Source organism: Pestalotiopsis fici (assembly GCF_000516985.1).
Source record: "Pestalotiopsis fici W106-1 unplaced genomic scaffold PFICI_Scf_12, whole genome shotgun sequence".
NCBI classification, from domain to species: Eukaryota; Fungi; Ascomycota; class Sordariomycetes; order Amphisphaeriales; family Sporocadaceae; genus Pestalotiopsis; species Pestalotiopsis fici.
Window position 1 is genome coordinate 1,235,035 of NW_006917102.1, and position 21,181 is coordinate 1,256,215.

Genomic DNA, 21,181 nt, shown 5'->3' on the forward strand with positions numbered 1-21,181 from the left:
ACCCAGACAGAACTATACGAATCCCACACCGATTCTGTCAATTAATCTGTCATGTAGTCATCTTTGCATATGCAAAACATGTGTTTGCACGTCGCAAGCCCATGCATTTGACTGCAACCATCTGGAGGCCTATTGCATATCATTTCAATCATGGCTGAACAAGAGCACAATAAAACCCCCACCCCAATCTTTACCAAAACACCATATTTGAGACGAGTGCAACAGCTCAACGCGAGAAGAAGAAAGCAAAAACCGCATTTCAAGAGAATCCCGGCCCAATCGCGCTACGGGCCCGGGATTTGAAACTAGGGCAAAGGCCGTTCGGGAGTGCACGGGGATGCGGAGCGTCCGGCAAGCGGCCTTGCATGATCGTGCCATCCGGGATTTGATCAATGGTTCGAGAGGCGTCAGACGGATGCGACCGTCCCTGAGCCTCGGATTCTGTCTTGAAACGGTAGTGTCTGTTGAAGAATTCCCCAATGATCTTTCTGTCTTCACGGTCCATTGGCTTGTGGTCTTCTAGGAGCCGCCCGGTCCGTTGCTCTTTGCCTTAGGAAACGTCTTACAAAATACCTCTTCTTACCGCTACAGTGGAACCATGACTAATAGTCGAATCACGTCGACTTTGTGAGGCTGCAACTCGTACTCCTCAAAGACAATCTGGCAATTTGCGTGACTAGAAGGTAACTCGGTTGAAATTCGCACAGGCTCGGTCTTTCCGAGGATCCCCCCTCACATACTGCCAACTGCTCGGGAGATGGTGATGAGTTGTTCTGGGTCCCTTGCGCCGGCGCCCGTCCCTTACTCACTCCCACATTGGTCATGCGTATACATCTGTACAATCGGCCTTTGCCATTGGTGGTGCGTATAGGGATGCCTTTTTGCTAACTCGGAATAAGAAAACTGGGCTGTTAATCATGCATCACGCCTTGGACGTAGCACAGGCATGCAGTAGCTATGTGATATGTGGTTCGAGTTGACGTTCGCAAATGCCGATTCGTCTTGAGCAAGTTCCGGCCGAGATGAATATATAAGTGGTGAATGTTTCGTTTCTTCTTGTCTGAATATACACCAGAACATCATTCACACTTTCAAGACATCAACTTATCAAGTACACATCTTATCAACAATCCTTCAAAATGCCCATCACCAAGTACAAGGCCGCCGCTGTAAGTGATTCCATATTTGTGACTCCAATATCAAGGTTGACTGACTTGAACAGGTCACCTCCGAGCCTAGCTGGTTCGACCTCGAGGGCGGTGTTCGCAAGACCATTGACTTTATCAACGAAGCCGGACAAGCAGGATGCAAACTCGTTGCCTTTCCAGAAGTCTGTGAGTAGAAACAGCATCGCCTTGAATGAGTTTCTATGTTGTACATCACGACTGACATCCTTTTCCTCAGGGATTCCCGGATACCCCTACTGGATGTGGAAGGTCACCTACCTGCAGAGCCTCCCAATGCTCAAAAAGTACCGCGAGAACTCCATGGCTGTAGACTCTGAGGAGATGCGCCGCATCCGCCGGGCGGCGCGCGACAACCAAATCTTTGTCTCGCTGGGCTTCTCCGAGATTGACCACGCCACGCTGTACCTGGCCCAGGTGCTCATCAGCCCGACGGGCGAGGTCATCAACCACCGCCGCAAGATCAAGCCCACCCACGTCGAGAAGCTCGTCTACGGCGACGGCGCCGGCGACACCTTCAAGTCCGTCACCGAGACCGAGATTGGCCGCGTCGGTCAGCTCAACTGCTGGGAGAACATGAACCCCTTCCTCAAGTCCCTCAACGTCTCCGAGGGCGAACAAGTACACATTGCCGCTTGGCCCGTCTACCCCGGCAAGGAGAGACAAGTCTCGCCTGACCCTGCCACCAACTGTAAGTACTACAAGCCTTGCTCTCGTCATGAAGACACTTGTCAAGTATGAGAGACGAGAAGATAACCTCTATACCCATCAGACGCCGACCCTGCCTCGGACCTGGTCACCCCCGAGTACGCCATCGAGACGGGCACCTGGACCCTGGCGCCCTTCCAGCGCCTCTCGGTCGAGGGCCTCAAGAAGAACACCCCCGAGGGCGTCGAGCCCGAGACGGACCCGTCCGTGTACAACGGCCACGCCCGCATCTACCGCCCCGACGGCAGCCTGCACACCAAGCCCAGCAAGGACTTTGACGGCCTGCTGTTTGTCGACATTGACCTCAACGAGACCCACCTGACCAAGGTCCTGGCCGACTTTGCCGGTCACTACATGCGCCCTGATCTCATCCGTCTCCTCGTCGACACGAGGCGCAAGGAGCTGATTACCGAGGCTGACCCGGCTGGTGGTATCGCTACCTACAGCACCCGTACCCGTCTGGGCTTGGACAAGCCCCTGGATGGAGAGCCTGCGTCTATCAAGGTTCCCCAGGACAAGACGGAGGACCCTTCCAAGATCTAGAGACACTTGATAACACTCAGCTCTGAATAACAGATGAGCCTTATGTATATAGTAAAAACAATTCTTCTCCATCTTTATGTTTTACTTGGGTGTGTGATTAAATATGCGTTTCATTTGCCGCCATCCCATGATTCCGTATCTTATTCTGTGCAGTGACTGAACACGATTATGATCATGTTCCAATGGATTGGAACGCTGGGTATCAGTGATTAAAGCCATGTACTCATCACTCCTCTCGTAACTCGACAGTGTTGCTAGTATAAATATCCTAACAAAAGTGCTACAACATACTCGGGTCTACTACCACAAAACACCACAAACCACAAGCTACACTGACAGACTTTTACACATCACGGGATCACAAGAAGCCCAACATCGTTTCATACTTAGAGTTACCTGCATACTTCTTGCCACCATGTGCACCCACGTCATGAACCACTGGCAGGGATGCCACCACAAGGCATATCTCTACACCGAAACCTGCGCCGCAGCCCAACGCCGGGGCGGCCGCGAAGTCACGGGACGCTTCATCTGTTCACGAGGCGACGCCAACAGGACAGCCGTCCAGTTCGGCGACCGCCATATACCAACCTGGATGAGGGGATGCCGGCACCGGGTGGAGATGCAGCCCGCTGGTGGACTCCCGGATTGCTGCGAGGATTGTACGAGGATTCACGAGCTTTATGCCTCGATCGATGCGGATATGGCGGCGGATTTTGCAGATATGGAGAGTTAGATAGACTTTCTCTTAATGACAATTGAGGCTGCCAAGTTGTTGCTCATATCCTACCATGATTTCTCTGTGTTTCATATAAAACAATTGTCATGTTCCTAGACTTATCCTCTTCGACTACAGGTTGTTGATCAAGTCGTCAAGCGAGTGATGTTCAAGATTTCTCTATGCGTTTTGCAAGGAATTGTCCTATTTCCAATGATCTTGGTGGCAATGATGGTCTCGCAAGTTTTTGACGCTTAATGCTGAGCGCTTTGAGCTGTATCTTTGGTGGAAATGACCTCAGTATGGGTCTCCTTGACATCTCCAGAGGGTCTAAGAGCCAATGCAAAGGAGAATCAGATGCATTTGGCAAATAGCCACTAAAACATACGTACAATCATGTCTCGGGCAGTGGACTGATGATGGCTCGGGGAGTGATTCGGAGGCGTCATCAGTTCATGGCAGGTTGGCTGCGTATCATGGCCAACTACAATCTTGATAGTGTCCTATCTGGTCATTTAAATGATGATCACCGAAGGCTACTAACCATTGCCAAAACTAAATCGGATAATTTTGGATCAAAGACTGCAATGCTAAAATAACCGTAGAGACCAGCTATGCTTGAGATGTCCATATGAAAGATGACGAGTGATTTGAAGGTGTACAAACGCTTCGAAACTCTTGAGAATCTGAACTTGAGTCAAACTCAGGACGGTGCTGGTGTTGGTAACAAAGCACGATACAAGGCTTTCGTTTCCCACCCGTATTCCGCGAATTCCTCTAACCGACGTCTTATCTCGCGCTCCGAGGCCTTCCGTGTTATGCCGCCCTTTGATACCAACAGAGAAATCAATTTGTAGAGTCCTTCATAGATAAGCTTTCTCTTGCGGATGAATTCTGAACCCTCTTTGTAAATGTCCAGGCTGGTTCGCCCAATGCGTGCTTGTCCGGTATTTATCCCCTTTCCAAACTTATAATCCAGCGGCGTTTGACCAATAGAGTCCAAAGCGTTCACATTTGCCCCATACTCGAGGAGGAGTTCTGCTAGTGGCGATGGGGCTATGTGCAACGGCTTGCCCTTTAGTCTCTGGCGCTTGTCGTCACCCAATTGAATGTCGACGTCCGAGGACTGGCCATGCTCTAACAAAATCCTTGCCGCATCAAGATACTGATCTTGCTCATCTGGCGGCCCGTCAAATATTCTTGTAAATCGAAAGACACGGTCAAAATAGTCTACGAAACAGCTGAAGGCTTTTGGATCTTGGTCCATCCTATAGCCTGAATGTAATAGAAGTCGAGTCATTGATGCCACCCACGGTCGGGGCCACGAACTCATTAACTTGGTAATAAGCGGCTCCGTCGACTTTTTCAGCACTTCCGGATCCTCTGCCAGTTTTTCAGATATGAGCAGTTGTAAGCCGGCTTCAACAGCGAATTTGAATAAGCTTTTTGTCTCGGAACGGCCATAGTATGAGGCAGGAACACTTCCCCAAAAGTCTTTCATGCTGCGCCCGGTTGTTATTTCAGCTGCTCGGGCGTAGTATTTGAGGCCGGAGTAGGGATATTGTGCAGAGAGACTTAGCGGCGTATACTTTGTGATCATATGTTCGATGACCGTCGGTATACTAGGCGGCTGATTCTTGAAATAGAGCTTGGCCAAGTAGGAGTTACCATTCTCGGTTGTGACTTTTGCCAAATTCCCCAATATAAGGGCCTTGAATCTTGGACTCATCACGAAGTCTTCCACGGTCTGATGAAAAACCTGGACACCTTCTTGATCTTTTCTAGCGACAGAGGTCCCTGTCTTGACGACCTCAATCAGACCACCACAGTACTTACTGGAGTATTGTCTCGCTAAATCTGGATAGTATCCCCGTTTCAGCTTAGTAAACCTTTGACGCCGGAGCGTTGTATATGCTGCCATGTACTCCGCGTGCGACTGTGACCTGGAGGTACTCAGTGCGCAGACGAAAGCTTTTGGTGAAATAGGTTCTCTCGAGCGTACAGTGATTTCCAACATTACATATACCATCAACCTGTGAGCATGAGGAATGCGGTCTATGAGTTCGGCATAATACTCATCGAGCTCCGAGGGAAGTGCTTTGAGTCGCTTTTCCAAGTCTTGTCCGTTGGTCTCAGCCCTGAAAGCTTGAGCAAGATTTTTGACCACAAGCTTCACCCAAAGGAACACACCTTTGGATCGTTCCACGAGAACTGGGACCAGATCTTCCAGTACGGTAGCAGTGAGGTCTTCGTTTCTGATGGATCCCAAGCAATAGTCTCTGATATCGTCTCTCGTGTAGTCTTGGATACTGAAACCAGGACAGTCCTTGAACTCCCTGATGAAGATGTCCCATGGACGACTTGAGAAACAGATCTGAATCCGCTTGGTTGTTGTTTGTGGTATCCGACTGAGGTCGCAGAGAAATTTGCAAATAGGCTCAAGTCGTCCATCATATTCGTCCAAGGCATCCAAGAACAGGCAAAGATGCAATGGTACCTGGTCTTGTTCCAGAATCTGAAAGAGCGCTCTTTGCAACCGTGATAAAGTCCAATCATGAGACTTCATAGGTTCGTCGTTGGTTGACTGCCACAAGTAGGAAGACAAGCTATTGCATTGCTTTATGATTTGCGTGAGGACGCTTCTCAAGAGTCCTTCGAACGACTTTTGCATTGTATTCCCACGATAATGGAAGAAGAATGCCGCGCGAATCTGAACAGCTGACGTTCTCCAGTCAGACAGCAAGTCGTCAGTCCGAGAATCTTGAACAATGAACTTCATCAACGTAGACTTCCCCGATCCCGGTTTTCCGTTGATCCAGAATAGTCCAGTCCCTTTCTGAAGCCATTGGTTGAGACCTGGTTTCTGTTGATCGTATGCCCAGTCAAAGGTGTTCTTGAAGTTTTTCTCAATTTGTTCCAGACGATAATCTTGCTTCGGGGCATCAAGGAACCGTTCAACGACTGTGCATTGTACAAGTCAGAGTGATATACGAAACTAAATGATCAAAAACTTACCGGAAGCTTTGGTCTCTGTGTTGGACGTATCATTCTGTGCTGTGGAAAGAGCCGACTCTCTTTCAATAGCTGGCTCGATTTTCACTTGTGCTACAATCTGCACCAACTTGTCGACCACTATGCTGTAATTCGGGTCATTCTCAGCAAACTTGACCATGTTGGAATGGTTCTCATTGATTGGAAAGATCAGATGGGACCTCGAATGTAGTTGGTATAGTCCACGGGCTGCAGACTGCTGAGTGACCAATATCTCTTCTGGGCCTGATCTTTCCCAGACGCCCTCAGAGTTTTTCTGTATAACGTAAGTTTCAAGGCATTCTATGGAATTGGGAGTGATATACACATACGCTTACGGTCGGAGATTTCCGAGTTTCGTACGCCCAATAAAGATGAATGCCTTGGAGGTAAGTAATTCCAGCAAACTGCTCGTCGAGTTGGCACAGATACTCGGAATTGACGGATAGGTCATCTACGATGGCTTCATTAGGCTGGCCATCAACCATGGCCATAAGATGCGATTGCTCCATGCCTAGGTTCGGTACACCAAAGAATATGGCTCCTCTGATAGCCTTCCGGAGTAGGTCATCGCGCCGCATATGATTTGCAAGGGAGACGAGGGCTTGTTTGAGGACGATGCCACCCAAGCTGTGTGCAAGGAACACGAGCGGTTTCGACGTTGGTGAGTTCCAGCCATTTGCCTTCAAAAGGCTCAAGAGATTCAGTGCTAAGTCCAGGATTGACTGGAAAGAATTGCTGTTGACAAGAGTGGTGTCATAGCCGTATATAATTGGCCGGATACTCGGCAGTGACTTTGGCAACGCATCACGAATCCACATGAATGTCTTGGATGCACCTTTGGGTTGCCATGATCCAAAGGGGTGGCTCGAGAGTCCCGAGATTGCTATACAACTGCGATATCGCTTAGTCAAGAGCCATGATAACATGTGAGGCTTCTTACTCTGCGTCGTGAACCTTTGGATCAGACAAAGGTGTCAATCCACGAAAATGCGAATCCAAGACCAGAGAATCTTTTAGATTCTCAACCCGCACTTTCCACTCGTCTCCAGACTTGGTGATATTTCCCTTTTTGTTCTCTTTGAGGACTTCTTGAATTGTTAATGTCTCATTGAACTGGAGTGTAGCGGTCTTGCTTAGAACCCATGGATCGGTGCTGCGAGCCAAGGACTGGACGTCTATGGCTGATGACTCGACGCCCAGCGATTTGCTGAGGAGCTGGACCACTTTCAGCCGGTCAGCGTCTTCGGGCAGCTGCCGCAGCCGAAACACTACGCGGTCCATCGATATCAACGCCTCAGCATAGCGATGCCCGATGTCCAGGTAATCATGCTTGCGGGACGGCCGCTCTGTGAGGGAGGATCGAATGATGATGCTGATTGGCAATTTTTGGATCACATTTTCCAGAGCCTCGCGTCATCTTCAGAAGTTCTTGAGGTGGTCTGTGCTGTGGTAATCAATCGATGTATACATTTCAATACAGGCTGGGCGAAGTGAGGGGTTGCGACATTGATTTGGTGTAACCAATGAAATTGACATCCGTATTGGGCGAAGTGTCAGCGGCTCAGCCACACTTTGGCACTGAAGCCTGGATGGTCAGGATCCTACGGGACTTTTCCTGATCATAAAAGTTCATGAAAATAACCTTGCTTGCGAACAGAAGTTTTTGACCTCCATGTTTTGATATGACGATGAAAATAATTGGTCATACATTGTTGAGGTATCGACCGACGGCTTGTTGCGAAACAACATTTTCTCGGTAGATTCAATCGTAGCTGAAAACAATCAGTCTCAAGTGATTGACATCCTTGAGGAAAATGCCATGACCATCTCTCAGTTGCTCATATAGTGTTTTATGCGATATCTTGCCCGCTTGTGAAAGCTTTTATACCTTCTATGCCATGAGCCGATGAATACGATATCATCATCACGCAAACTCTTTGGATGCCGTCCTGCATGGCTTTTCCATACTCACATACAAAGATCCATTCAATCTTCCTTCAAGCAGATTAGTCACTCCTTTCCTGACGGCAAAGACATATCGGTCAGTGAACGGCATGGTAGTTGGTGTGCAACCACTCGTGAATGGACTAAATTTAGAGAAAGGCGCAGAAGAGTCTTGAAATAATCACAGACTATAAATGAAATACCTTTGCCGTGAATTGGTTCATCATTGTCATGCGATATATCATGCTAGGAGTATAAATATCGCTTGAACGCTCGAAGATTGCTTTTGCCCTTTCCTTTTACATTCTGCCACCACCTTTACTACACACTTAAACAAGAGTCTTGCTTTGCTCAATCGGGCTTCGTCAATTATCACAATCCTCATCTCTAAATACCAACTCTTGAGCCGATACTCAACACCGTTCGACTACCTCTCCACCTAGCTACTCACCTACTTACACGTCTAGACTGTTTGTGCCGTACAGGACAACATTCCTTGTATCACCGCCAACATGTGTACTCACGGCTATGTCTTCTACAGTGTATGTCGACATCGCTGCTATGCTCACTCGGCGCTATGCCAAGTAGCAATTGGCCATGCCGGTCGTTTGGAGAGCAATACCATAATCTTGCCAGATGCAGAAACCCTACCACCTTATATGCAATACTGCGAAAAGTTGGAATGCCAAGAGGAAAGGCAAAGTAAGTGCCATAACTGCAAAGCCCGGGCCAGACGTGGAAGAAACAGTTGAATCAAGTCAAGCTGTCGCCATTGCTGTGCATGTCGATATAGGTCGAGACTTGCTTCACCGTGTCATGCTTGACGGCGCAAAGATACAATTCGGCAGCCAAATGGCCTGGAAGGAGCCCACGGAACTTGTAGAGGGTCATAGTATTTAAGGAAATAAAAGTACCTGATTGACCAGAAACTTTCAGTAAAGTGACGGAGTGATCCACCACTAAAATACAACATTAGCTAATGGCAATACATAAAGCTGTTGTTCTTTGAATTTAATGTCTTCCTCCACCACCACATTCATTTATTTGACAGGGCAGGACAAACTTATTTGTTTCTTATGATTATTCTTCGCACATTATCAGTATCCCTAGCTCTTAATACTTGACATACCATTTGAAAAGAGCATGATCATATTGCAGAACACATCATACTACCCGAATTCTACAACAGGACAAAACAACCCGCCACAACCATGTGCATCAATTACCACGCGTTCTTCCCAGCACTGGAAACGTAAGCATATATTCTACCTAGGAGCGGAATTTTGCGCCAAGGTACGAAGAATGGGTGGCCATGATGTAGCAGAATATTTTCACTATTCTTGGCTCCCAACACTTGCCGTGGTACATGACGTACTATTCTAAGAAACTCGCCTACGCCAAGAACTATCTGAGCAATTGTGATGCCTACGAAGATTTAGACAATGAAAGAGTCCGTCAAGCCGCTCAGTCATCCGGATCTCTCAAGTCTTTGAGGCCATATATTGCTTTCCTAGGACAACTGGAGAAGTGACAGGTAGAAGGGAGAACCTCAGAACCTGGTTATTGAGCGAGGCATAATGCTTATCTTGCATATGTAGTATACACCGGCTGGTGCTAAATAGCTGCGCGCCCAGAAATGCTATACTTGCTCAATCTGTTCTTCCCCATCGTGCAGAGTCTTCTTTGCGTCCATATTGCGGTTAAGTGCATGCTGGCCCGGCGTCACCGTCTTTCCGCGAGAAGTGAACACTCCGCCTGTAAAGCCACCTTTGTTGAAGAGTAATGGAATCTGGAAGTAGGCATTGTGTCAGCTTTCAAGCACTTGAATTATGTCTGAATACTTCTCATTTATAGCTGCGACCCTCAACATGGAGACGTAGTTGTGAACATTACTCACTGTACGAATAGTCAGCATCTTGATTACTTTCAGGTGATAGACTCAGTTGGGGCTTACCATCTTCCAATTCGAGATTCTTCGTTTCAGGGTAAAAGAAATACACCATTGGAATGAATACGGCGTTGAGTACTGCAAAGATGATAAACGTTCGCCAACCAATGTTCTCTGGACTCAGGTCAGTATATTTGCAGTATCGACAAGGACGAAATCACTTAGTGTGTCATAGTAGAACGTACGAAAAGCGATAGGAGTGATCTTGACAACAGCAAATACTGCCATCCAATTCCATCCCGAAGCAATGGACTGCATCCGAGCTCTGACTCGAGTGGTGTTGATCTCACTCGGATAGAACCATGGGACCTATCCAGTGTTTAGTACAACAGACCCAGCCTTGGGGCGCGATGACCGGGACTTACTGGCAACCAGCCGACACCATAAAAGAGTTGAAACAGAAAGATAAAGGCAGTAGCACCGTACGCCGGACCCGTCGTCCCTAGCGACAGTAATATGGCCACCATGACGAAGCAAAAACACAAACCGGCAGAGCAGAACATGAGCAGGTTCCGCCGACCGTAGCGATCCATGAGGAACACTGGGATAGCGGAACCAACCAGGTATGTAATCTGCGCACAGCCGCCAAGGATCAGAGACAGATTTCTGCTGAGCCCCATACTCCCTTGAAATATGGTTGGCGCATAGTAGTTGATCATGTTGGATCCGCTGAACTGCTGGCCCAGCTGTACCGAGATGGTCAGAAGCATTCGTCGGAGGTTCTGTTCTGGACCCCATGAAATCAACTCCTTGAACTTGAACGGACCACCCTTGTGCTCCTCTTCGAGTCCCGTCTGGATGTCGAGCAGGATGCGGGTGACCTGTGCATCATCCTCCGGGACTGCCGCGATGGCAGCAATGACTGATCTCGCTTCCTCGTGTCTATCATGTGCCACAAGCCAACGCGGCGTTTCGGGGAGACCGACGATCTGCAAAATTAAAAAGATCGCAAACACAGCCTGGAAAGCAAGAGGAAACCGCCACTGAAATCCTGTATCATATGCCGCCGTGCCGTAATCGGTCCAGTAGGCGATCACGACACCAAGGATTGTGACGGTACCCTGCAATGTCAAAAGGGCACCGCGAATCCGGGCTGGAGAGCACTCGGACTGGTACACAGGCGCCGTCGACGAGTTCATGCCGTTTCCAACACCAGTAATAATGCGACCGGCGATGAGCTGTGCGATTGTATAGGAGGAGCCGAGAATGGCCGAGCCGATGATCATGATGAAACCACCAAGCATGAGCATCGTTCGCCGTCCAAGACGCTCGCCCACAAAGTAACAGATAATGGACCCGAATACACAGCCAATGTCATAGAGGGCAGTGATATTACCCTGCATGTCCGCGTCTGGGTGGCCGAAATCTCGTCCGAAGCGATTGTCTGCGCCAATGATACCTGCCATCACGCCTGCATCCTGTTAGCTGCACTTTCTGAACCATGTTCTCGATAGTGAAACTGTGGATACGCTTATGAACACTTACCTTGATCATATCCCAGTAGCAAGAACGCTTGACAAGAAGCTGCTGTAATGGCAAAGACCAGGGCTTTGCCCTGGAGACTATGTTTCCAGAGCCCCATGTTGGCCACGATATTGAGAAGATGTTGCAAGAAATTATCTATTAGTTTTCTCGAAGCGCATTTGCAACTACGACTTCATTCTATATTCAGTGGCAGATATCATACGCAAGACGGGAACACGGACTGCTCAGCTTGTATAAGCAATCAGATACGCCAAGAACCTCGCAACAACGACGGCCGAGCGAGGCCTATGCTCATCTTGGCAGACCCATCGACCTGGATCTAAACTAGACGCGAACTTGGAGACATGCTGACGATCTTGTGCCTTCTCCGTCAAGCGCACCGGGTTCCCCGGATGTGAGCGGCAGTCAGTCCCGGTATCTGGGTTTGGGGAAGAGGCTACAGAGAACTCGCCACCTCCACATGTGCGGAGCCGCATTTCGGGTCTCACTTGACCGAGATGCGACACTGTCATTGACCTGCGCTCATCAAAACGAGAACTATATCGGCTTACATCATAGCTTATGTTATCTGATATCTAGTTCAGCATCATTTTGCTATTGGAAGACACCAACTCAATCTCGGCGTTAGCCATCATGTCGCCATGTCATTGAGTTTACCCAGCGGAAAGCTTGGCTGCCGTTCATCACCTGCTCTCAACTGCCGCGAGGTCCTGGAATCATCGACAGCGCACAAAAGAAAAGAAAAGTCCCGCCTTGGCAAAGACAGAATCATCATTTCTGAAGATGCCTGCACCACAACACCAAACCAGTTGACAAGAAATTGTCCATCCATCCTTTCAAGATTTGAACAGCTTTGTGGACAATTTGCACATGAACCAATAAGATATATCATCAAGGATGACAAGTTGGGACAGTAAATGCCGGCGAGGGGTATGAGGACGGAGCAGGTAATTTATCCCTTTATACGCTATCACTATACAAATTAGCCGGTATATGGAGCCAGCTCTCTCAACAGCTCCCGCATGCTCTCATTGGTCAGTGGTATTTTTAGATAGACCTAAACCATCAAATGTTATTGAACGCCTGTAATATCAATCTACTGGCGACCTGTGAGGTTACTGCCGATTTGGCTCGCGGGCACTCGGCTCATTGGAACTGACGGCCTCCAAGGCATCCCTCCACATGTATAAGCATCGGGTGACCCTGTGTGGCTCATCGTACTGGAGTTGTGTGTACTGAAGAGTGAAAATTCTTTCGAGTGACCCCGATCATCACAACACCAAAAATGTTCACCAAAGCCCTCTTCCTCCTCGCGCTCGGCGCAACGAGCTTTGCCCAGACGATTCCCGCCGGCTATAGCAAAGTCTACATCACGTCTGCCGTCGACGCCAAGTTCGTCATCGTACCAAAATCCGCCGCCAATGGAAGTACCGTCGTCGTGTAAGTCTGCCTCCTTTAGCGCTTCGATCGTAGATGGTCGACATTTCTCTTGGGGTCTGCTCATGCTGACTTAACCTTTTCTCAACCTTGACAGTCAGACCTTGACCAACAAGCCGGAACAGCAGTGGTACATTCAGAAGGGCAACACCAGCATCCAGTTGGCTGATACCGCACTATGTCTTGATGCTGGAACCAAGAGTCAGTGAAGCATATTCACCAACCATTAAGATAATTTATGCATCTTGACTGATCCTTGACATAAAGGCAATTGGAAGGACATGGCCAACATCTACCTCCAGCCGTGTTCCAACACTGAGGCCGGACAGCAGTGGGTTGCCATGACCGATGGCCGGATCGCGCTCGCGGCCTCTAGTCCACGTGAGCATAACCTATATTCCTGACATCTGTCCTTGAATCATTATGTATCCAACGCTAATCTATCCCTAAACCAAATAGAGGAATGTGTTGATCTTCAGTACATGCGAGCTACGGCCAATAATCCTGTTGGTCTCTATAGTTGCGCCGGACTTGGTAACACAGGAGCAGCAGACAAAGGAATTAATTGGCCATTGGTTAATGTCACTGCTTGACTTCCGAACAAACATAGTGACACAGGACTCCCATCGCAGAGATGATACGATTCATTAAGCTATATGGGAAGCTCGGCGATGTGGGAAGTGCTATATACCAGCAGAAACATCATTCAAAGGATACACTTTTCCATTCTGCCGACGGATGTAATACATGCTGCTGTCTTTTGATAACTCACAATGCCAGTTTGGTTGTGCTTCGCCTCCTTGGATCTTGCTTCTGGTTATGAGAACATTTATCGAAAGTCCTCCCATGCTTGTTCTGATTGCCAAACCTCCCTATCTAGCATCGAGTCATACGGGGGGAACTCTGTTTTGGCCCACCTAGATTGCACATGTCCGTTGACAATCTCCTGCTCTTCCTTGAAATAATTCCATGTCGTCGGAGAATGAGATTTTCGAGGACGCCATCCTAGTTGCATGATCCTGGGGAAACCTTGTGCATTCCAAATAGGGCTCACCTCGTAGTTTCTACCTAATGGAAAGTCACGGTCGAAGTGGCCTTGTGTAAAAGCCTTCTCAACTTCCACCCAAGGTTGCAAAACCTGGCTATATTGTGATCTTGCTGAGTGATTGAGCCGAACGAAGGCGTCAGTAGTGTGCCCAATTCGCGAGCTGAAATGCGATTTCAGATATATGTGCTGCAGTCTCTTGTGAGCCATAATATGTTAGTCCTTTGAAGCAATGACATCAATCGATGAATGTCTTCAGGACTTACATGACATTGAAGGAAAAAGTCCTCCGCAATGCACTTCTTTTTTTGGAGGCGAGAAAAATCCTCAATGGACTCGGGGTTCTCTGGATCAATGCAAAGGGCCAAGAATTCCAGGTCAGTCAGCAGGGATAGGATTGGTATGAGCGACTTGGGTGACCGAGTTTCCAGAGGTTCTGGGAGATCAAGACGCTGCAATCGAGGAAATGCCTCAACAATGGCTTGGCCTTGTGTTAGTAACGCGATTGTGACAACTTGAGTATATGTTGGTACTTACTTAGAATATTTGCGTTTGACAAAGGGAATGCGCCCCTTTTAAATCTAACCTCTACCAGTTTTGGCAAGTCGCCAAATCCAGAAAGACCAGGCACTTGACGAGTTTTAAAAACTTCTTCGAAGTCCAGTGATGCTCTCTCAACATTGGGACCCATGCTCGCTAGTGCGTAGAAAAGGGGGAAAGTTGATACGCAGCTGTCATCCACGCCCAAATTGTCACAACTGCAATTTCTCGAAATACGAAGTCCCGTAAGCAATGGAAGACGCAACTCCGAGTCACGTACAAGGTTACTGATCTCTGCCAGTAAATTATCCTCCAAATCTTCAATGTACAATGCGAATTCTCTGAGACCACTCATAGCCTTTAGAGCAGAGATCAGGGATATCGCACTTCGTTCGTCATCGGATCTTTCTGCCGCACTTATAGAGCGGGGTGGTTCTTCTAACTCACAAACCACCAAACCGAACATGCTGTTGTATCATAAGTTTATGCATTCATCTCTACACAATATTATTTTAAATTACTTACCGCACATGTGGTAGAAACTTCTCGAGCTCAAGAAGGCTCCCAAGGCACTGGGCAAGATCTATCCGGAAACACGACAGTTCAACCCGCGAGAACATCAGGGGAACTACCAGGGACCTGACGAATTTGCTCACTTGGGAGAGTCGATCGAGTCCACCTCCAATGGGTATTTGCAACTCTTGTGGGTTGTTTGAGATATGCGAGTCCGGATTTGTGGTACGACGAGGCTGGTAATGACACCAGTGCGCAATACACATGATGATCTCTTGGGGCAAATCGAGGAGATGAATTTTCTGACCAGGTTTTGCATCCAGGCTTTTGATGTATTTCTGTTCCTCAAGCTCAGGGAGGAAACGACGCTGAAGTTTCCGCAGAGTCTGCCAGTAGTCGAAGCCGCCGGACTCATCACCCTGATACTTGTCCATATCGTGAGATCGTAAACTTCCAATTACTTTGTTGCTTCGGAAGCCCAGACTTGCGTAGAAATATTCAAGTTGATCCTGACAGCTTCCGATCGAAACACTATCATGATCAAGCTTCTCACGCATTTCGGTGATCCATCTCAAGAGATCCAGCTCTGGAGCCAGTAGTGGCTTTGGGTGGGGCAGTCGCTGTTCTTCAATACTGCTTGATTCGCTGTCGCTGGGATTATTGTCTCCCTCTTGTTGCTGAGGGTTCTTGTGGATGTCCGTTGCGAGCCGGGACGCCTGGCTACGTGTAGTAACCATGATTGGGAGGCAAGCCCAGAAGCCAATCGCTTGTCAAATCACAAAGCTTGGGGGAAAGTAAGGGTAATCGCCTACTTGCAGTCTTCGTGATGATTTGTGATCTGACAGGCACACGGCCGCTTCTGATGCCCAACTGCTGGTCAACCAGCTGATGTATGGCAGTTGCTGGTGTGGGTTTCTCAATGGGTCAGTGGCGAGTAGGGGGTTCGAAAGGAGTCTTCTTGCGGCCACGGGGCGCTCGCATGGAGGATTCTGGGATCCAAACGCAATGCCAGAGGCTGACAGAGAACAAGGTGGATAAATTTGAGAGGGAGAAAGAGGTCCAAACCCTGATTTCAAGTTGATTTCAGAGCTAGGGTTTACGTTTGTCGTGGTTTCCCTACGTAGCAGTACTACGCCCAATAGCAAGGCAGCACTCGCAGAGTCAACCAGGGAAAGAGCGAAACATGAAACAACTACCACTCAGTTATTGTAAACAACAAGTTGAGAGGGAATGCTGAACTGGGTAAGAAGGGCATGGGGTCGAGAAGAGTTGAATAATTGCAAAGTGTTTGCTTCTGGCTTAAGCTCTGGATCTCGAGCGAGACACGCACTTGAGTTCTTGCAAAAGGTCGGATCAAGCCCGATAAAGATGGTACATTTCTCGATTGATAGTAATTAATGCCTCCACGTTCTCATAGTCACTGCGATTTGCATTTCGTTGCTGCCCGCGACAGCTGGAGACCAAGTATCATCTCCCAGGCCCTGGGTCACGCTGTTTCCAGACCGAGTACCAAGGTGTGCGCGAGGAGGCTTTTTGCCTGGGTATTACTGACAATCATGGTGAAAGCTTGTGTCACTACATATTACCACTGGTTGTAAGAATCTCTCCCGTCACTACTAGAAAAGGCTCAATGGTCAAAATAAATGGATTCATCTGCCAGCAACGGCGCGACTGTCTGGCATCCAGGAAATCCAAGGCCCGGTTGACCGCGCAGACTATCCAGACAAATTTCCAATTATTTAATCTTGAAAAGAAACACGCTGAGAAGCTTCGATATCGGATGGGGGCTGGTGACGACATTCATCTACAGGACATTGATAATAGACATTTTAGGTGCACCACGGCTCACAGATATTAGATCCCTTGAGACTTTCAAGGCTGATAATGTCGACGGAATCTTTCTTGGTGGTACGGATCACAAGTACTTGTCTCTGGATAGACATACTGCCGCGAGGTTCTTTCTGCTGTACTATCTACATACGTGCAAGATCAATGCCAATACATATACGCATAATCTATAATGACCAGGTGGATTACCAAATCTTTACAATCACTTTGTTCTATTGACGACCGCACAGACGGGGATCAGAATGTTTCTATTCATTATATGCTGATACCTAGTCGATCTTGAACTGGTGCCGAGGCAGGTGGCGGAGCGGCAGTCAGTACGAATGACAGGTGTGGAATGGTAACATCCTCGAGAGTGAATATATACCTATGTGCCAATACGGAAAATTGGGACCCTCCACAGCAATAAATCAAAATTGACAAGCATAGCAAATATAAATACGGCGGACATGTCAACATGTGGACTGTCACTTGAGGAAGCACTTAATTCTTAGCGAGATCGAGAGAACACATTGGACAACGGGTATGAAGATGTATCACGAGTATGAGGATGACAACATTGAAATTGAATTATGAGCCTCAAGAAACCAAAAACCAAGTATTCAGGCGCCCTGTGCGCTGCGACGTAAACCTCGCGAAAATCCCTTCCGACACCAGTTTTGACGGGCCAATCATGGCCAAGAAAACGAATAGACCATAGAAACGACAAGAAAGAAATAATAGAAATCCTCCACGGTCAGCACAATGGGTCGTCGAGTACGACCAGTGCGAATAATGCTACCTCAACTTCCGAGGCGACCAGGCCACCAAGCCTGTCCCTCCAGTACTTAGGCATGCAAAACATTCCTGGAATGATCAGAAAAGAAAACGGTTCATGAGCTGCCAGACCGGCCCAAGGCGACTCGCTTCCAGTGGTCACGCTCAGCCTCGAGCTTCTTGATTTGAGCCTCGAGGTCGTCCAACCGTTGAGCCTTGCGTTCACGTGACTTCCGAGCAGCAAGCGTGTTGCGGGCTCGCTTCATGGCAGTGGTGTCGGCAGGGTCATCAACAATGATTGGAGGCAAGGGCTTGTCACGTCGACGAGCGTTGACGCCGGAAACAGAAGAGTGACGACCGTGGCTGGCGGACGGAGAGTTTGAAGACTTCCGGCGGGGTTCAGGCTGGGAAGTCGGTTCGACCACATCCAAATCCTCCGACAACGTTGGGGAGTTGTCGAGGATGGCGGGCACCTGAATCTGCTGGTCCTTGATCGTTGTGGCTTCCGGGAACAGTGGGAACCAAGGATCGCTGAGATCCGAGACGAAGTCGGCGTTCCCAAAGTGCGGAGACACATCGAAGTCATTGAATTCAGGAGACTCTTCGTAGAGGGAAGGCGAGGTCAAGTTGGTGAAAGCAGCAGAGTTTGGCGCAGAAAAGGTCTCCCGGATCTGCAGGTCCTGAGGGGAGACTGTGCCAATGTTTGTGGTGGAGCTCGCAGCAGAGTGCATGTCGCTGTAGGTGACAGCGGGGGAAGAGAAGCCCGAAGAGCCGGAGGCGCCAGCCTCGAGGGCGGCGTAATCCTCAAAGTTGCTCAGAGCGTCTGGGTGATGTGAGCTAGAGTCGCGAGAAGCGAGCGCGGAAAGTGAATTACCTTGAAGATCCATCTTGCCCGAGATGTTGTTACTCTGAGTAAACAATGGGACAGGCGGACGGGTAGGTCTGTTCTGCTGTGGAGAATTCAGAGCGACAGTGGTAGGCGGGGCAGATAACGATGCGAAAAACTGTTGCTGACTCTGTTGCTGGTTTTGCGCGGGAGAGTTGAACCGGTTTGAGAAGGCCGAAGTATTAGTTTTGTGCCCTGTCGCTTGGATGATTTGAGCCACTCGTTGATTCTGGAGAGCTGGAGAACCGATGTTCTGAGTAGACGAGTGACGTCGGTTGTTGCTATTCAAAGATCCAAATGAAGATGTAACTGCGGAGTTTGCAGAAGCGGGGACAGCGCTATTAGCGTTCGTTCTTTCGGGTTGATCGAACAAGACAAAGTCCTGTTGAGGCGGGTGCAGGAAGTTCTGTTGCGCGGATGATGCCGGCTGGCTCGGAGCACTGGAGGGAGGCCATGTTGACGTTGGGGAATCCGTGGTGAAGACTGAAAAGTCTTGAGGGGGAATGGTGACGGTGGTGAGAGAACTGTCGTGAGAGCTGGGAATAGCTTCAAAAAAGTTCAGATCGACCTGGGAAGGAAGAGCTGAAGTGAAGGGTTGAGTGGAGAAAATGGTTTTTTTGTTTATGGACGAAATTTTGACTGAGGCTACGGAAGCACTGGGGAACGCGGGTTCTGGGGCGTGATTAACGCATCTTGGATGTGATGCTGAATACTTGTATAACTGTTCTGATGTGAATCTGGGTTGGAGGAGAGAAAACGAAAAGCGCCTCAGCACGCCAGGCAGAAATTTTGTCCTTCTTATGGTTTCTGGACGGGCAGTAGGACTGGGTCCGACTCAAACCAATCAGGGCAAGCAAAAAGTGTGAGTCACACTGGATCCCTGCCCTGCGCCCTTAGCGTGCCTCAAGGACCCAATCAGTTCCCATCCGCATCCCCATTTGATTGATTTAATCCTTTCGCGCAGCCAAAGGCCTAAAAAGCCCCCCCAAAACCCAGCCGTATTTACGGTGGTACTTTTTCCTACATCCCTATCTCTGCGCCGCACAGTCCATTGGCACTTTTGATTCCTGCTTGCCTGCTGGCCCTTCCTTCCAGCCTACCATGCTCCTTGTAAGTCCTGCTGCAGCAGGTGCACAGCCCGCAACCCGTTGTCCCAGATCGCGGGGATCGTGAGATGTGCAGAGTGGACCTACGGAGTGCCTACTAGTTGCGCATTCGAGGTTTTTCAAACAAAACGTTGCAGTAGAGTTCATCAATCGGCGCATTACAAATCCAACTCGAAAACAAGGTGCGAACCACATGCAGGGCAAGTCTCCCATTTAGTGTAGGTACAGAGAAAGCATCTCCAGGCTGCTACGTCTTATCTCGTAGCGCATCGCAAAGAGATGCCTACCATGGCCAGCAGCGGAATACTGGCGCATTAGAGGGACGCCTAGGGACGCCGTTTCGTCGGCCATCGCTCGCTAGCTCCAACTTTTGACCCCAGTTTTGATTGGATCTCTCTTTCGGCGAAGCGTTTTTGGACCGGGCAGATGGCTTGAAGGGCGCATTGGACATGCAACATTGAGCAACCAAGCCCCAACATGTCCGCCCCTCCATTGGATTGCTGCTGCTGCTGCTCTCCGAACTTCAGAGCACATGTGTGATGGAAGGCAATAATAATAATACTATGTGCATATTTGCCTTCATTTTACCTGCGTCTCGAAAAAGAATACAATAGATTATTCGAGATGCGTCGACACCATTGTTCTTGCAACACAATTATACAGCATCAGGCAGCTATTTTACTGGTCTTGGTAGGTTGGCTAAACGTGGCATGGTTGAAACTAACAACCCAAAGTAACGGGTCCATAGCAATTGTGGCATACCATTTTGGACGTCTTAGCTGCCGGCCAACTGGAGATAGTGGTCAAATCTAATAACCTACTGTGGAATTTGACAGGTCTTGCTCAATCTGGTTCTGCTGCAGGTGTGCTGATGTTCTCTTCTGCATCTCTCCCGCATACCATGAGGGCTGTGTTTGTCAGCAATACGCGCACTGCCTCTGCGCCATATCTAACCATAATTTGGCCAATAGAGTTTCAACACAAGAGGACACAATTGTTGCAGCCCTTTACCTGTCCAAGAATCCAGGCAATCGAATAACTCGCAATACAAACTACTATCCGGATATGGTCTACGTATTGGCATACGTGTTGAATTGAAGATTGCCTAGAACCATCTTTCCCAGGCAGGCATATACGCAAGCAGAGAGCAAGCTCTGGGGCCCGTTCCGTCGCTTAATTTCCATTTCCAACGTACTGTACCCCACAAACTCGGGAACCGATCTTGTCGCACCTTTTTCTGAAGATTACGATACTGCGGGCGTAACACACTCCCCTGAGACAATTGCTCCTCTATCGAATCAGAAAGCTCAATTCATGGACCTTGACCATATATGAAATTTAACTCAATTCGCAAAATAAGAAAGATGAGTCATTTCTACGGATTGGCCCGTATCCCTGGAACCTTTTCTTCAACCCCCCAGCCAGCCCGCCTGTTGGTCGGTCGTGTTGCTGATTCCGGCGTTGCATACTTCAGGTAGGACAAGGGG

At 48.7% G+C, this 21,181-nt stretch overlaps 7 protein-coding genes across 7 annotated transcripts; 3 read left to right on the forward strand and 4 right to left on the reverse strand.

Annotated features, from left to right (window-relative positions):
• Positions 1-1,139: 1,139 nt before the first annotated feature.
• PFICI_14134 (Cyanide hydratase) lies at positions 1,140-2,435 on the forward strand (the record flags this gene model as incomplete). Its single annotated transcript, XM_007842715.1, has 4 exons — positions 1,140-1,169; positions 1,223-1,334; positions 1,405-1,875; positions 1,957-2,435. The coding sequence occupies 4 exons, from the start codon at positions 1,140-1,142 to the stop codon at positions 2,433-2,435; spliced, it is 1,092 nt and encodes a 363-aa protein (XP_007840906.1).
• A 415-nt stretch (positions 2,436-2,850) lies between these two features.
• Positions 2,851-3,171, forward strand: PFICI_14135 (uncharacterized protein; the record flags this gene model as incomplete). Its single annotated transcript, XM_007842716.1, has 1 exon — positions 2,851-3,171. One exon carries the CDS (start codon positions 2,851-2,853, stop codon positions 3,169-3,171), a length of 321 nt encoding a protein of 106 aa, XP_007840907.1.
• A 685-nt stretch (positions 3,172-3,856) lies between these two features.
• PFICI_14136 (uncharacterized protein) lies at positions 3,857-7,467 on the reverse strand (the record flags this gene model as incomplete). Its single annotated transcript, XM_007842717.1, has 4 exons — positions 3,857-6,114; positions 6,169-6,460; positions 6,516-7,077; positions 7,127-7,467. 4 exons carry the CDS (start codon positions 7,465-7,467, stop codon positions 3,857-3,859), a joined length of 3,453 nt encoding a protein of 1,150 aa, XP_007840908.1.
• Positions 7,468-9,769: 2,302 nt separating this feature from the next.
• PFICI_14137 (uncharacterized protein) lies at positions 9,770-11,660 on the reverse strand (the record flags this gene model as incomplete). Its single annotated transcript, XM_007842718.1, has 6 exons — positions 9,770-9,919; positions 9,972-9,973; positions 10,085-10,192; positions 10,264-10,387; positions 10,444-11,489; positions 11,564-11,660. 6 exons carry the CDS (start codon positions 11,658-11,660, stop codon positions 9,770-9,772), a joined length of 1,527 nt encoding a protein of 508 aa, XP_007840909.1.
• A 1,188-nt stretch (positions 11,661-12,848) lies between these two features.
• Positions 12,849-13,593, forward strand: PFICI_14138 (uncharacterized protein; the record flags this gene model as incomplete). Its single annotated transcript, XM_007842719.1, has 4 exons — positions 12,849-13,003; positions 13,098-13,201; positions 13,268-13,381; positions 13,460-13,593. The coding sequence occupies 4 exons, from the start codon at positions 12,849-12,851 to the stop codon at positions 13,591-13,593; spliced, it is 507 nt and encodes a 168-aa protein (XP_007840910.1).
• Positions 13,594-13,829: 236 nt separating this feature from the next.
• On the reverse strand, positions 13,830-15,835 carry PFICI_14139 (uncharacterized protein; the record flags this gene model as incomplete). Its single annotated transcript, XM_007842720.1, has 4 exons — positions 13,830-14,243; positions 14,312-14,526; positions 14,583-15,052; positions 15,111-15,835. 4 exons carry the CDS (start codon positions 15,833-15,835, stop codon positions 13,830-13,832), a joined length of 1,824 nt encoding a protein of 607 aa, XP_007840911.1.
• Positions 15,836-17,818: 1,983 nt separating this feature from the next.
• On the reverse strand, positions 17,819-19,280 carry PFICI_14140 (uncharacterized protein; the record flags this gene model as incomplete). The annotated part of the gene is made up of 2 exons (XM_007842721.1): positions 17,819-19,170; positions 19,277-19,280. The coding sequence occupies 2 exons, from the start codon at positions 19,278-19,280 to the stop codon at positions 17,819-17,821; spliced, it is 1,356 nt and encodes a 451-aa protein (XP_007840912.1).
• Positions 19,281-21,181: the final 1,901 nt, after the last annotated feature.